The 14,754-nt window shown below is 38.0% G+C and overlaps 1 protein-coding gene across 1 annotated transcript in view; it reads left to right on the forward strand.

Annotated features, from left to right (window-relative positions):
• LOC136886201 (phenoloxidase 2) overlaps window positions 1-13,725 on the forward strand; it is a 98,481-nt gene extending 84,756 nt beyond the window's left edge. Inside the window, exons 11-13 of the mRNA XM_067158934.2 lie at window positions 3,290-3,425; window positions 6,197-6,423; window positions 12,355-13,725. Coding sequence (XP_067015035.2) covers window positions 3,290-3,425; window positions 6,197-6,423; window positions 12,355-12,612 — 621 coding nt within the window. The 3' untranslated portion in view covers window positions 12,613-13,725. The remainder of the gene's footprint in view (window positions 1-3,289; window positions 3,426-6,196; window positions 6,424-12,354) is intronic.
• The last annotated feature ends 1,029 nt before the right edge of the window (window positions 13,726-14,754 follow it).

Genomic DNA, 14,754 nt, shown 5'->3' on the forward strand with positions numbered 1-14,754 from the left:
GTTGCATGCATCTCCAATTTGGAGTGAACAGCCCGTTGACACGCCATTGAGCCAACTCAGCAGTTGCCTTAACTTGCCCCGCATTGGCTGTGGTCACAACACACAGCATGCTCTTGTGGCGAGCTAGTGTAACTTACTTCTGATGTGCCCTTGTATCTAGGTGTTAATGTAAGGAATGATCTTCACATGGTTACGAGAGTATTTCCAACCAACCCCATGGTACTACAGCCCTTGAATGGCCTTGGCCTACTAAGCGACTGCTGCAGAGCCTGAAGGCCTGCAGATTACAAGGTGTCGTATGATCAGCACGACGAATCCTCTCAGCCATTATTCTTGGCTTTTTAGACCGAGGCCGCTATCTCACCGTCGGATAGCTCCTCAATTCTAATCATGTGGGCTGAGTGGACCTCAAACCAGCCCTCATGTTCAGGTAAAAATCCCTGACCTGGTGGGGAATCTATCCCGGGTCCTCCGAGTAAGAGGCAGGTACGCTACCCCTACACCACGAGGCCGGCAATGAGAGTATTTAGGGGTTGTATTATGGATGTAAAGAAGGGTGTTAGTCTTTGGTAAGACCCCAGTTACTGTATGGGAACCACACCAGGAATTCTTGATACTACAAGAACTGGAAAAGTTCCAAAGGAATGCACCAGGATTTGTTGTGGTTGATTTCTGACAAAGGAGTACTGATTACAAAAATGTTGCAAACTTTAGGCTGGAGACACTTAAGAGGAAGACTAACATATAGGCTCTCCTAGGAGCGAAGTTGGCTAATTCCTTCACGTGCCCCTGTAGGTCACCTTATCAGTAAAAGAAAGTATGTGCTTTTCCCCAAAGATGCCGAGGCTTAGCGATGACAATCTTAAGAAAACATTAGTAAACTAATTTGCAGAGTAAATGCCAAATTATTTGAAACACCAAGTCATTATCTAAAATTAAAATTATAAAACTATCTTTTGGAAGTTCCAATGTATAGTGTTTAGTCACGCCTAATGATGTTGGCCACTTAACATCACTAAGTTCAAAAAAAAAAAAACACCTTCACAAAATGAAGAAATACCTTTTCCTTGCAAACTTTGTACGGGGGCAAGTCAGTAAGTATCTGCAATTTTGCTGTAATTGTCTTTAGGTTGGCTCTCTGGAGTTGTGCTTACCAGCTGCTAGATGACACCGTTGTCTTTGTCTGCGGCAGGTTTGTGTTGTCAGATCTGTACAGCTCGTGCTGTTGCGATGTGAGGATGGCTGCACCACTCTGTTTGCACCAAGGAAGAACAGTGTTCCGTAATCCGTTTTTTTGTGGTCCGAGGGTGTACCAGGAGCGGAAATTCATAGAAGACTTTCGGCACAATACGGGGACCATGTTTTACCACAGCGGATGCTTAAATTCCATGCTGTGACGTTTGCTCTCTGGTTCGAAGTGGTGAACCCGTGTTTTATTTCCAGTGATCAGTTTCCGAAATGTTTCAGCATGACGGTCCAGTAGGTGCTGACAGATTCTCACAAGATAGAGCTTCTCCTCTTCGAGTTGTTTAGGAACGCATCTCAAACAGACTTTATGAAAGTTAAGCCTGTTATGCATGATTTCACTATGCAGAGTCATGGTTAATGTGCATATGGTTTGCCAAGTCAAGTCACTAGTCTGTTAATCAGGATGACATCACACACTCGTTCAATATTAGCATCGATTACAGCTGCGCAGATGGATGCCGAGTTCTTTCCTCATCCTTCATGCTCATGCTACCTCTTTTGGACTGTTCAATCCACTGTGGCAAAACATTGTCCCCGTATTGTGCTGAAAGTCTTCTATGAATTTCACCTCCTGGTACGCCATCAGAGCGTTGTTCTTCTCTGGTTCAAACAGAGAATGGTGCAGCCAGCACTAGCTGTACTGATCTGATAACGCTGAAACCTACCACAGACGTAGACAACGGTGCCGTGTAGTGACTGGTGAGCACACAACACCATAAAGCCGACTTAGACAATTAATGTATAACGTAACTATTTAAAATAGTTTATTTGAATCTGCCTTGATCAATACACTCATTAAATGAAAGAAAAACTATTTATTAAACCAAACATGTTTCAGGAAACCTCAACCATTCCCTTCCTCAGTGGTCAGATCAAAGAACAAAACATTATCACACAATCTTTTGTTTTACAGTTTAAAGAAGTATTGTCCTAATACACCATACCAAAGAGTAAAAAGAAATATTATAATAATTCTTATCAACTGGCCAAAATTTTCAGGAAAAAGAACATCAATGTCACATAAAATGGATGATAATACTAATAAGATAATTTTCAATTCAGAAAAGATAGAGAATAGATGTATATTTAATAAATCAGGAATTTACAAATTAACATGCCAAACATGTAAACAAGGATACATAGGACCGTCCGGTAGAAGTTTGGCTATAAGGTACAAAGAACATGTTAATGCGGTTAAACAGAAAAGATATTCAGCAATGGGAGAACATATGATTGAAATGAATCATAAATTTACAGACATTTCCAATGACATGAAATTATTACATTCAGTCAAAAAGGGAAAATTAATGAATGTTCTGGAAAATTTAGAAATTTACCTTACAGAAAAAAATAATTTTGAATCAAATTTAAATGAAGTGCAGAAGATAACCCACTGTACAGACTAGCATATGATCATTTAAGGAGCAAAAAGAAGAAAAGAAGAAAAACTTGAAGATCCTAAATTTATATAGTACTCTCATTCAGTTCAACAAAAATTTTATGTATTGATCATTTTTATAATATTTCTTTTTACTATTTGGTATGTTGTCTTCTTTAAATTGTAAAACAAAAGATTGTGTGATGTTTTGTTCTTTGATCTGACCACTGAGAAAGGGAATGCTTGAGATTTCTCGAAACATGCTTGGTTTAATAAATAGTTCCTCTTTCATTTAATGAGTGTATTGATCAAGGCGTATTCAAATAAACTATTTTAAATAGTTACATTATACATTCAGACTAGTCAATATGGACCAAACACAATATTAACCTATCATGGTTAAGTTTATTAACAGTTAGACAATTACAGCAAAATTGACTTGCCCACATTATGTTTAAAAAAAAAAATGTAACTTTACTGATTACTTGTTGAAAAAGTAATTTGTAATAGAATAAAACAAATTTCAGGTAACTAACTCAGCCAGATTACTTTCTTCTTGTACTCTTCCTATCTGTTACACAGTTTATATCCTCTTTGTTTCTTCCATCAAGACTTGTTCTCAAACCCTGAAACATTTGATTAATTTTCCTCTATTGTCCATAGGTGGAGAATACCGGTCAGCAGAGAATGGGGACTGTTCGTATTTTCATGGCTCCTAAATTTGATGAACGTGGAGTGCCATACGTGCTACGTCAGCAGAGAATTCTTTTCATTGAAATGGATAAATTCCAAACCATGTGTAAGTATAACTTATACAAATAGGGCTTATAAATTTCACATAAGGTGAATAAATGTCCAGCTCCTTAGCTGAATGGTCAGCGTAGGGTTCTTCGGTTCGAAGGACCCCAGGTTCTATTCCTGGTCGGAGAGAGATTTTAAGTGTGTGGTTAATTCCTTTGGTTTTGAGTCTGGATGTTGTGTGGTGTGTTCACTGTTTTGTGGTCCAGCTCCATGGCTAAATGGTTAGCGTGCTGGCCTTTGGCCACAGGGGTCCTGGGTTAGATTCCCGGCAAGGTCGGGAATTACAAGTAATACATCTCATTGTAGACCGTATTGGACATCAGATATGAACATTAAAACAAGAATAATAGTTAACACCATCTTTCTAATACTTATCTTTGTTTATATTTAGCAAATAAACATTACAACATGCATTGTAAGATGGGACATGTTTCGCTTAACAGTCGTAAGCATAATCAGCCGAAAATAAATCTTAGCCTAAAGTTAGGTCAGGGCCATGAACCTAGTGTCCTTAACATATATGGCACCCTAAGAATCAACATTTATATTTAGAAAATGAAAATAGGCTTAAAACTAGTGTGAAAAAACATAGAATGTTACAAGAGAAAAAAACACAATCGAGTTGAGAAAGAGGATAAGAACAGAAAGTACAATACAGAGCTGGTAGTGAAATAATTAAAATCATTAGGATATCATTGTTACCAGTCAGTCAATCAGAATGTTCAAACATAAAAACAAGAGTGAAAATGTATAAGAGTGTTTATCATGGCTGAGTTAGAAAAAACACGTAATCATGTTTTTTTTATGTTTGAACATTCTAATTGACTGTTTCGAGAGCTACTGCTCTCTTCTTCAGCGGTGCCAAAACATCACACACAATCCTTGGACTTGATACATTTGAACAATAGTCATCAACAAAACAAGAGATATATAAATCTTGAAATCATTAAAATATTTACTTGTGTCTATACTGTTCGCTTACACTTACGAACACATTATCTATTGTATCCACATCCATTATTGTTGTGAAGGTACTCTTTGTCTTTGGGCAACCTGCAGCTGTTGCAGGAAGATTGTATAATAATAATAATGGATTCACAATTAAGTATTTATTTTCCACCTAGTCGATACAATGATTGCTTAAGGCAATTTTTAATGGTCAAAAGTGGTACATGTTTCGTATATTATCAACATCTTCAGCCACATAACACTGTTTAGATGAAAAATGTATAAAATTGACAAAGTAATGCTTTAGAGGAAGTGTCCTTAAAATTAACATAAGATTGACAAGATTAAAACAAACATGTACCACTTTTGACCATTAAAAATTGCCTTAAGCAATCATTGTATCGACTACGTGGAAAATAAATACTTAATTGTGAATCTATTGAAGTGCGATACGGACCATGAAGCTGATTTTATGTAATACACTTACTATGTCATTTAGTAAAAACTTAAATAAAATAATTTTGAAATCCTAAAATGAGTGGTTATAAAAGACAGGATGACATAACCCAGTGAAAAGTCGAGAGATGATGTCCATTGTCTAGGGGTTCAAAGTGTATGCTTTAAATGAGGCTTATTTATCATGTCTTATGTAGCTCTCAAAACATGTATGGTAGATAATTATAATAAAATGTCAAGTATTGACAAGGCGGAAAAGGACAAGATTGAACAAATATGGTTAAAATAATAAATTGCCAGCTGTTATAATTCAGCTGGTCCAGACAATATTAACCTATCATGGTTAAGATTATTAACAATGTCACAGGAGGCCCTCCAGCACCACTCCACAAAACAGTGGAATTTTAGCTGCCCAGGAATGCTGCCAGCAACTTTATTCACAAATTACCAAGGGATTTTCCAAGCCATCTTGAATTGTTCTATTCATAGCTCAGATTGTCCCAGATAAGGTCAAGGTCAGGTAGCTCAGTTAAACTTTACAAGGAGACTTGCATGCTCTAATATTGTTGCAACAGAAAACTTGAAATAGTGCAAGCATTTAAAAGGAATTCCTGTATATAAGCACAATGGTTGTAAAAGAAAGGATGACATAACCCGGTGTAAAAAAGTGCCCGTGGACATGTAAAGTGTCCACTTAAGTCAAGAGTACTAGGATAATGGAGATGTCCATTGTCAGAGGTTCATAGTGTCCACTTGAATGAGGCTTATTTATCATGCCTTATGCACAATTGATTCCATGAAAACAAATCTCCATTTAGGTAGATGTCTGCTGAATAAAGGTGCCATTTTAAGCAGGTTCAAAATAATAATAATAATAATAATAATAATAATAATAATAATAATAATAATAATAATAATAAAGTCAGGAATGGAAGAAGCCCCTCTCTAGTGGCGAGGACAGGAATTGTGCCAGCTGCCGAAGCCTGTCGCATTCCTCTGGGGTAATGATTAATGAATAACAGATAAAATGAAATATTGGAGTGTGTTGCTGGAATGAAATCCAACAGGGAAAATGGGAGTACCTGGAGAAAAACCTGTCCTGCCTCAGCTTTGTCCAGCACAAATCTTACAGGGAGTGACCGGGATTTGAACCACGTAACGCAGCGGTGAGAGGCTGGCGCACTGCCACCTGAGCCATAGAGGCTTGTAATATAATGATGTACCCATGCACAATATTGACCACAAAGTTATCACTTACATAAAACATCACAACTGTAAATGTTCAGAAGATTTGCTTGTTTATTATCGCAGTAGATTGTATTTTAAATAAATCCTGTTCCTAATGTTCTTGTATTGGTTTCTCAGTGCGCCGGGGTTCCAACACCATCGAGAGACGATCCACAGAATCTTCCATCACCATCCCATACGAGCGTACATTCCGGCGATTGGATGCCACGAAGCAAACCCCTGATGACCAACAGTTCAACTACTGTGGCTGTGGATGGCCTCAGCACCTCCTCGTACCAAAGGGATCATCTGAAGGATTTCCTGTCGAGCTCTTCGTCATGGTGACCAACTATGCTGACGACAGGGTTAGTACAACACTTAGTTCTCAGAGTTCTTCCCCTGCCTGATCATACTAAGATTTTTAAGGGGTTATTCTTTGGGCCATGTTGAAACACTGGGTCCCGTGGGATCTCCGAAGTTAAGAAACATTGGGCGTGGTCAGGATTTGGATGGGTTGCTATGCGATGTTGGTGAGGGGTAAGAGAATGGAATAGAGAGGAACTGGCCACCCTACCGTACGTGAACTCCAGCTCGCACACCTCTGCGGAGGTTCGGACCAGACTTCGGGCAGAATGCACCCTTGCTTTATTCTTTGAGGTAAGAACCAGAAAAGTTAAGACTAAGCAAATTTTTTTGGTGCACAGAGCGAGTTGGACGTGCAGTTAGAGGTACTCGGCTGTGGGTTTGAATCCCACTGTTAGCAGCCCTGAAGATGGTTTTCCGTGGTTTCCCAGTTGTCACACCAGACAAATGCTGGTGCTGTACCTTAAGACCATGGCCGCTTCCTTCCCATTCCTAGCTTTGTCCTATCCCATTGTTGCCATAAGACATACCTGTCGATGCAATGTAAAGCTCTGTGTGTGTGTGATATCTAATACAGTAGAGGCCTGCTCATTTGAACCGTGCAAATCTTGAATTTCCAATAATCCAAACGGTATTCATGATGCACGAAAACGTTAACCCCTTAACTGGGTTAGGCGTCAACAGCTGTCGCAAGAGTATTGGGTTTGACGTCTTTAGGCGTTCTCGTACTTCTAAATGTGTTCTTACGTAGGGTTAGCTTCCTATAGGCGTCAGACTATTCTTAATCACTTCTGCCATCTACTATCATAATTTAAAACAAATTCCATTCATATTAGATGTGATTATTGCTGTCCTATTCATTTTTATCCGGTCTTACACCAGTCGGGTAGTGAGCGCGTAGGCGGCAGTTCAAGAGCTGTCTCGTGTTGCCTTGTACGGTTCGCGCCAAATTCTTCGTAAATAATTTATTTGTGTGTATGTAAATTGAAATAACTAAATTTGCAAGTTGTTGTCGTCGTTGTTACTACGATACAGATGTTCTGATAATTTTTTGTAAATTGGTCTCTATATGATGGTAAGCTGTTCCGTGTGACATGATAATGGTTAGGAAAGACGTTGAATTATCTGAGAATCCGCCGACCGGATGTAAGAATCACTCAAGAAAAAGTTGTGTTGTGTGCCTGTCAAACCAGAGGCGACGGGAAACTGTTTACTACTGTGAAGAATGTGATGTGGCTCTTTGTGCTTGCCCTTGCTTCCGTATTTACCACACTGTGCGCAATTTCTGAATGACCTATGAACCAGAAAGTATGTAGAACCTATTGATGATATCTGAAAACTTGAAAAATGTCATCATAATAATGAAAGGAACACTTCTTAAATTCACTTCTGTATGAATCACTGTGTATATATGTATATAATTATGGGTTTACAAGTAAAACGGTAATAATATAATGCTATTGAATTTCTGCTATATCACTCATAATTTAAATAAATCAAGTAAAATATATTTTTCTGTTGGTATTTACATCTACGCTGGCCCGTGGTAAAGGGGTAGCGTGCCTGCCTCTTACCCGGAGGACCCAGGTTTGATTCCTGGCCAGGTCAGGGATTTTTACCTGGACCTGAGGGCTGGTTCAAGGTCCACTCAGCCTACGTGATTAGAATTGAGGAGCTATCTGACGGTCAGATAGCGGCCCCAGTCTCAAAAGCCAAGAGTAACGGCTGAGAGGATTTGTCGTGCTGACCACAAGACACCTCGTAATCTGCAGGCCTTCGGGCTGAGCAGCGGTCGCTTGGTAGGCCAAGGCCCTTCGAGGGCTGTAGTGGCATGGGTTTTGTTTTTGTATTTTGTACTTACATCTGCCGCATGCTACAGTACCCATTCCAAAAGTGCGTGTTGCGCTGAATAATTAACCACTGGCTGGTTGATGTTATGAAACTATTCCCCAGTTAAGGGGTTAAAACCCACCTTTAATGTAAAGAAAAGATTTAACCAGAATAGTGTACTTTAAATGCTTTAAGCCGGTATTTAGTGGATAAGAATCCAAATAACATACATACATACATACATCTTCATTATAGACTGTTATGCCTTTCAGCATTCAGTCTGCAAGCCTCTGTGAATTTCCTGCCACCACAACCCTCTATTTCTAACCATTGTCGTGGCCACGAAATTAGGCGGGTCAGAGAAATTACGCTGTTGCCAAGGTTATGTAGCAACTGGTGAAGAAATGTCTAACTGAACACATCATTTCAGAGCACGAGGCAAGTTGTTCTCTCTCAAGCTCCTGATGTTACTTCATACAATGTTTCGAAACACATTATACTACAAGCTTCAGAAAAGACTGCTGATTCCAGTGGTACAACTATTTTCCATATTAACCACTTTAAATAATTACGAAAAATAAAATCTTTAACGAGTAAGTTTAAATCCGTAGAATCATGTATTGAAAATTTCAGTAAGCGGCAAAGTTTTTATTTCTTCAGCCAATAAAATTTTGTCTGCGAGAAAAATGTAAAAAATCGCCTGACTTATATTTTTTGTCTGAAACATATTTCTGTGAGTCTTGTAATTTTCCTGGAAAATGGCCCGGAAAGCGATCATGTAAATGTCGCTGGCTGAGGCAGTTTGGAGCGCGCGCGCCAGCACAGGCTGCAGGACCCTGTAAATACTTTCGGATTACATATTAATCCGTATCAGTTTTATTACATTATAACTTTAAATATTTGAATACTGTATATTGTACCGAGTAATATAGAAAAAGAACTACTTTAAAGAATAGATTTACATTAATTTACAATGAAGTAAGAATCTGTTTTTGGCTTCAAGGCAGTCTTAGTCACTGTCATCGTTCATCTCACTATCTGTCGAGTCGTCTTTTACAATGATGATTAATGGCTCCATTCTTTCGTTCCTTACTATTTCCTTGGCCCGATCGTCTGTTTGAACATTTTCCGCACGATTGAAACACTTTCCCCAGTCTGCAGCAGTCACACGGTCGATGGCTTCTGATGTGAGTTTTTCTACGTCCTTTATTTTGAATGTCTTGTTCCTCTCTGCCACTTCTTTCTTGACTTGAGCCCAAATCAATTCACATTCACTATCCATCTTTAACTGCACTTACGATTTGAACTCAACAGCTGCTTGACAGGGAATGACGGGTAAGGTGGCCTGGAGCGGATGGGCTTCAGTTTGACAGCACTGCACGGTCAGTGTTGCCAATCCGTGGCCGGGAGTAAGCGACTCTCGACCATCTGTCGCTTCTATTTTATTATTTATAAGTTTCATATTCCGTATTGATTGGATTCAATGTAATAGATGTAATAAATGTAATAAATAAAATGTAATAAATCTTACCTGACTACATCAACCATTGAATTGCACAGTACTCAATTTTCAAATTTTAATGACAAGAGTTCTTATAACATACCAATACAAAGTATATCAGCCATAGAACATTCTCGATATTCAACTTAATCAACACAAGAACTACAAGAGGATTGAAGAATGAATGCAACGCAACATGAACTCAAATTTTAATAGACTTTTTTAAAATATACCATGTTTTAATGCGTTTAATGTGCTATATTTTTTAGTGTCTTATGATGTGGCATATATATTTTAATGTGTTTATGTACTCAAGTCCATGCTCAATCAATAGGTTTTAGTTTATTCTAACCATGACCACTTTTAATCAGAGATATTTTACCGCAACATACTGCAATATATTTTACCTCCATTTTTCATTAGACATCCGGATGCTCTTACGTAACATCTTCGTAATTTTGTCCTATGTCTGTAAATTTGTGTGCTAGCTGATGATGGCCAAGATAGGTCAAAACCGGTACTAGTGCAATAATTCATTCACAATAAATGTATTGATCGGTGGAACATTTTTCTTGTTTATTACATTACATCTGTCGCTTTGCCGTTCCCATATCTGACGACAGCGCAGTTTTCCTGACCCGCCTAATTTGGTGGCCGCGACAATAGTTCTGCAGCCTCGTTTACTTCTAAACCTCTTGTTTTTAAATGGTTAGGAACAGTCTAACCAGTCATCTTGGTCTCCCTCTACTTACCCTCCATAACAGTCCATAATTCTCCTAGGTAACTCTATTCACTTCACATGACCTCCATCACTGAATCTGGTTTATGCGTACAGCTTCATCCATAGTTTATTCCTAATTTAGCCATTATCTCCTCATTCAGAGTACCCTTCTACTATTGTTCCCATCTGTACCAGCAATCATTCTCTCTTTCATGTCTGTTACTTCCAAATTATAAATAAGATATCCTGAGTCCACCCAGCTTACACTCCCGTGAAGCAAAGTTGGTCTGAAAACAGACTGATGTAGAGAGAGTTTTGTCTGGGAGCTGACTTCCATTGTTAATTTACTTCTAGTACACAGTAGCTAATAGGAGTCAAGCTATTCAATAGAAATGAAGATACTATAAGCAGTTTCGTATTGTACTGTACTTGCAAGAAACATAATTGCCATACTGTATTGTAGTCTTAATTTAGGTAATTTGCACATTTTTATGAAAACTCTCATTTAACTAGAAAATTAGCTTCTGTATCCCAAGATTGTGGGTATAAACCCTGCAGAGGTACAGTGGAACCTCAATATCTCAAATCATCTTGGGAGATAAATTTTATTTAGTTATCAAAATATCGAGATAGAAAATAGTTTTTGAGCATTTATAACAAATAATTGAATCATAAGTGTCTACAGGTTTATCCTGAATACATTATGTTTAACAGTATTTAAAAATACACAAACCAACTCTATTTTATGGCATCACCTTAATTATAACCCATAATTTAGTAACATTTTAGAAGCCAGGATACAGTACATACAGTGGTGAAACATACCGGTACCTCGGTTAACACCTTTGGAAAAAATCAGTCTCTTCTGTTTTTTACTGTTAAGCTTTCCTTCCTTTACGTTGAAACTTTTCCTCAATACCACACAGCTGAGATTCGTAAATGGAGCTTTTCATCCGCGACTTCGGGTGCTGCTTTCGTATGTGACCAGTAATTCACACCTGAGCAGACGAGAGGCTTTGCCGATTTTCTGTTAATTAGAAGTTAGTTTTTTGGTTCCCATCATATTAGCTCCCGGCATCATGTAAACCTTTCTTTACTTGACAACTCTTCCTCACAAACCACAAATGCTATATTGCACAGTTAATGTTGCACAAAATTAGAGTTAAGAATATTTTTTGCTTAGGGGAGGAAATGTTTGCCTGAAGAAATTGAGAAATTTGTCATCAAGTTTTGAGTAGTAGAGAAATAAATACACATGAAGAATAGGGCAAACTGCTGGGAAATTTACGTTAAAAGTGACTATTTTCATTTTTACTGTATTGAAATGCAATATATTAAAATGTTTACAATTAATTTATTGAGAACCACCTATTCAATTCTTCCAAGTCTTTACGACTAGGATACAATCATATGCTTAAACCTTAACATAAATGCTTAAACCTTAATATGATGACTGAATCATATCCATAGACTTCAAAGTATTGAATAGGTGGTTCTCAATAAATTAATTGTAAAAATTAAGTTACTTAGAGATACTGAAAATTCGAGTAATATAGGTTCGAACCATAGTTGTTCGACTGTTAGTCATATTTTTGAAGGGCTGTGATGTGTAAAGTGACGCTTCAGTGGTTAAGAGACAGAATTATTTTAAAACCTCTGCCATAGGTTGCAAAAACATAACTGACATGCAGACAACCTAAACGGCACCAAATTAAAATGCCTGCTTATGGTAGCAGAGACTGTAGGAGTACTAGTATTTAAGAGAAGACGTAAATGTCCCACTCAAGTGGTAATGTAAAGTGCTGCCATTTGGGCAGGTATTTAGAAACCACAAAGACAGACATCAGGACCATCTTAGTGACATTTTTTTAAAAATTTCAGGTGGATCAACCAGAACCAGCTGGCTGCCGTGCTGGTCACAGCTACTGCGGTCTATTTAACCGCAGGTATCCCGACCGCAAACCGATGGGCTTTCCGTTCGACCGCAATCCTCGGCAAGGTGCAGAGACTCTTCGTCAGTTCTTAACGCCGAACATGTTTGTCGCAGACATGACGATCCGCTTCTCGGACAGAACTCAAGTGCGCAATGGCACGGCAAGAATTCAAACTACCAACCGGCGAGGCTCCAACGTTGGCTGAAAAGCTTCAGATCAGCAGTGACTCCATTTAAGCTCTCTTCAACTGTCTTAAGTCTCAAACATTAAGGAATATCCTGAACAAATAAATATTAAGATAATGTATTTTGGAGCTAATAGAAAAGTTCATTGATAAGTGAATGATACTGCGTGAAAGTCGATGATTAATCATTTTTGTATGAAAATGCATGGACCTAAAATACAGGCGTTCTTGAAAAAGCTTCAAATATTTTCAGAGGAGGCAGAATGCATCAAAGGAAAGGACAAGTTTCCAGCATCTTTTGACTGGTCTTTACATGAATTTTTTTTTTTTCACTGAAGACTATTTTAGAATATTTTCAAGCCAACAAACATTTAAGTCTTAAGTGGCACTTAATTTCATTTTTAAAAATATTTGTCTCTTTAATGTGTATTTTATTCATAACTTATCACTTTTCTAAGAGACTAAACACTCTTGATTGTAGCTGAAGATGACTGGAATATGTCCTAGAAATTTAACATGAATTTAAAATATAATCATTATGATAACAGTTCCACCTATTCAATACTTTAAGTACATTCTTTGAAAGAATTGAGTCTCATCAAAGATGGTAGTGAGCACTTTGAATTCTAGACCTTCAAAGTTCTCATTAAAGAAGCATTAGTGTTCTGGAATTACTTATGTTAATGCTGTATTAACAGTACTCTGATTCAGAATTTATATTTTTTTCTGTAAAGTCTGCATAATGGAGTATTTCACAATTTCTTCAAAAACCTACCTAGATGTTCTCTTCTGGATTTAATAAAGAAGCATTGAAGGAATCTTTCTGATTCTGAGGCTGGTAATAAAGATAAGCATTTGAATCAAACAAGAGCACGTATTTGGCTCTTGCTAAAATAAGAAATATTAAGTATATAGAAATCCATTTTATTTTTTTACTTGCAAATAAATCATCTTGTATGCTAAAGTAATAAAGAATTATAATTGTTTGACTGACATTTTTAAGATAGTTTAAAATTTATCTCGGTTATCTTGCAGCAGACTCGTATGTACCTGTTACATTCCACTTTCTTGAGGATGCAAGTGTTATCTTGCAATATTATAAACCAATAAAAACTAAAGGATTCCTTTCTTTTACAGAGGCTCTTTAATTAAAATGTTATTTTTAATTTCTCCTTTGAATATATCACCTATCCTGTAACTAACCTAAGTTGAAAGATTCTCACTAGCACAAGCTTAGTGCTCTGCTAACGGCTGAGCCTTACTGGACAGAAGATGGGACAAAGAATCTCTCGCACCAGTTAGCACCTTGCTCGTCCAATGAGTGGAGGAATACAGCCACCCTGTATATGAGTAAAACAGATGTACAATACACCCACGGTATATACTCTGCCTGTCACAAGGGGCCAACCAGGGGATGATGACATTAGAATCATGAGAATACGTGTGATAATTATTATGTGTGTCCGGCCCCATGGTGTATGGTGCAATGCGTCAGCTGGCGGCCCCGGGTTCCATTCCCGGCTGGGTGAGGGTTTTTAATTGTAATGATTAATATCCCTGCCCTGGGGACTGGGTGTTTGTGACTTCCTTAACCTTCCATTCCTCACACAAAACATTCCACACTACGGCTATTCCAATTACACGCAGGTTCATACAATATGGTGCCAGTAGGGGAAAGATATCCACATGGGTCAACGCCTCGAACAAATATTAGATGTATGGCTTTTCAGGTTTTGCTCTATTAACCAGCATTTAGTCTTAGGTCTGACACTAGACTCGTCAGAGTGGGATGTGTCAGATCCTACCCACTGATGCTGGGGTGTATGCAGGTGAACTTATCAGAAGCCTATTTATGAGTCACAGTCTGATAACTGCATACGGGAGATAAAACTCCACAATGGAATTAATGCCCGCCTAACAATTCCAAATGGAAATTCTAATTCCCTCCATGGGAATTTAGAATTTCAATTTCGAACAAATAGCATTAAAATGAACATTACATGTGGAACCCCATGGGTCGATGTTACTTCAGACTAGTACCACCTTGCGAGGAAAGCAATAAGCCTACATTACATAGGAGCAGTACCATTATGTAGTGATGGGCAATCTGAGACGAGGTCTAGAGATTTCTCGGGATTTCTGGAGACTAGTGCAGGCATCATT

This window comes from Anabrus simplex, chromosome X (assembly GCF_040414725.1).
Source record: "Anabrus simplex isolate iqAnaSimp1 chromosome X, ASM4041472v1, whole genome shotgun sequence".
Lineage (NCBI taxonomy): Eukaryota > Metazoa > Arthropoda > Insecta > Orthoptera > Tettigoniidae > Anabrus > Anabrus simplex.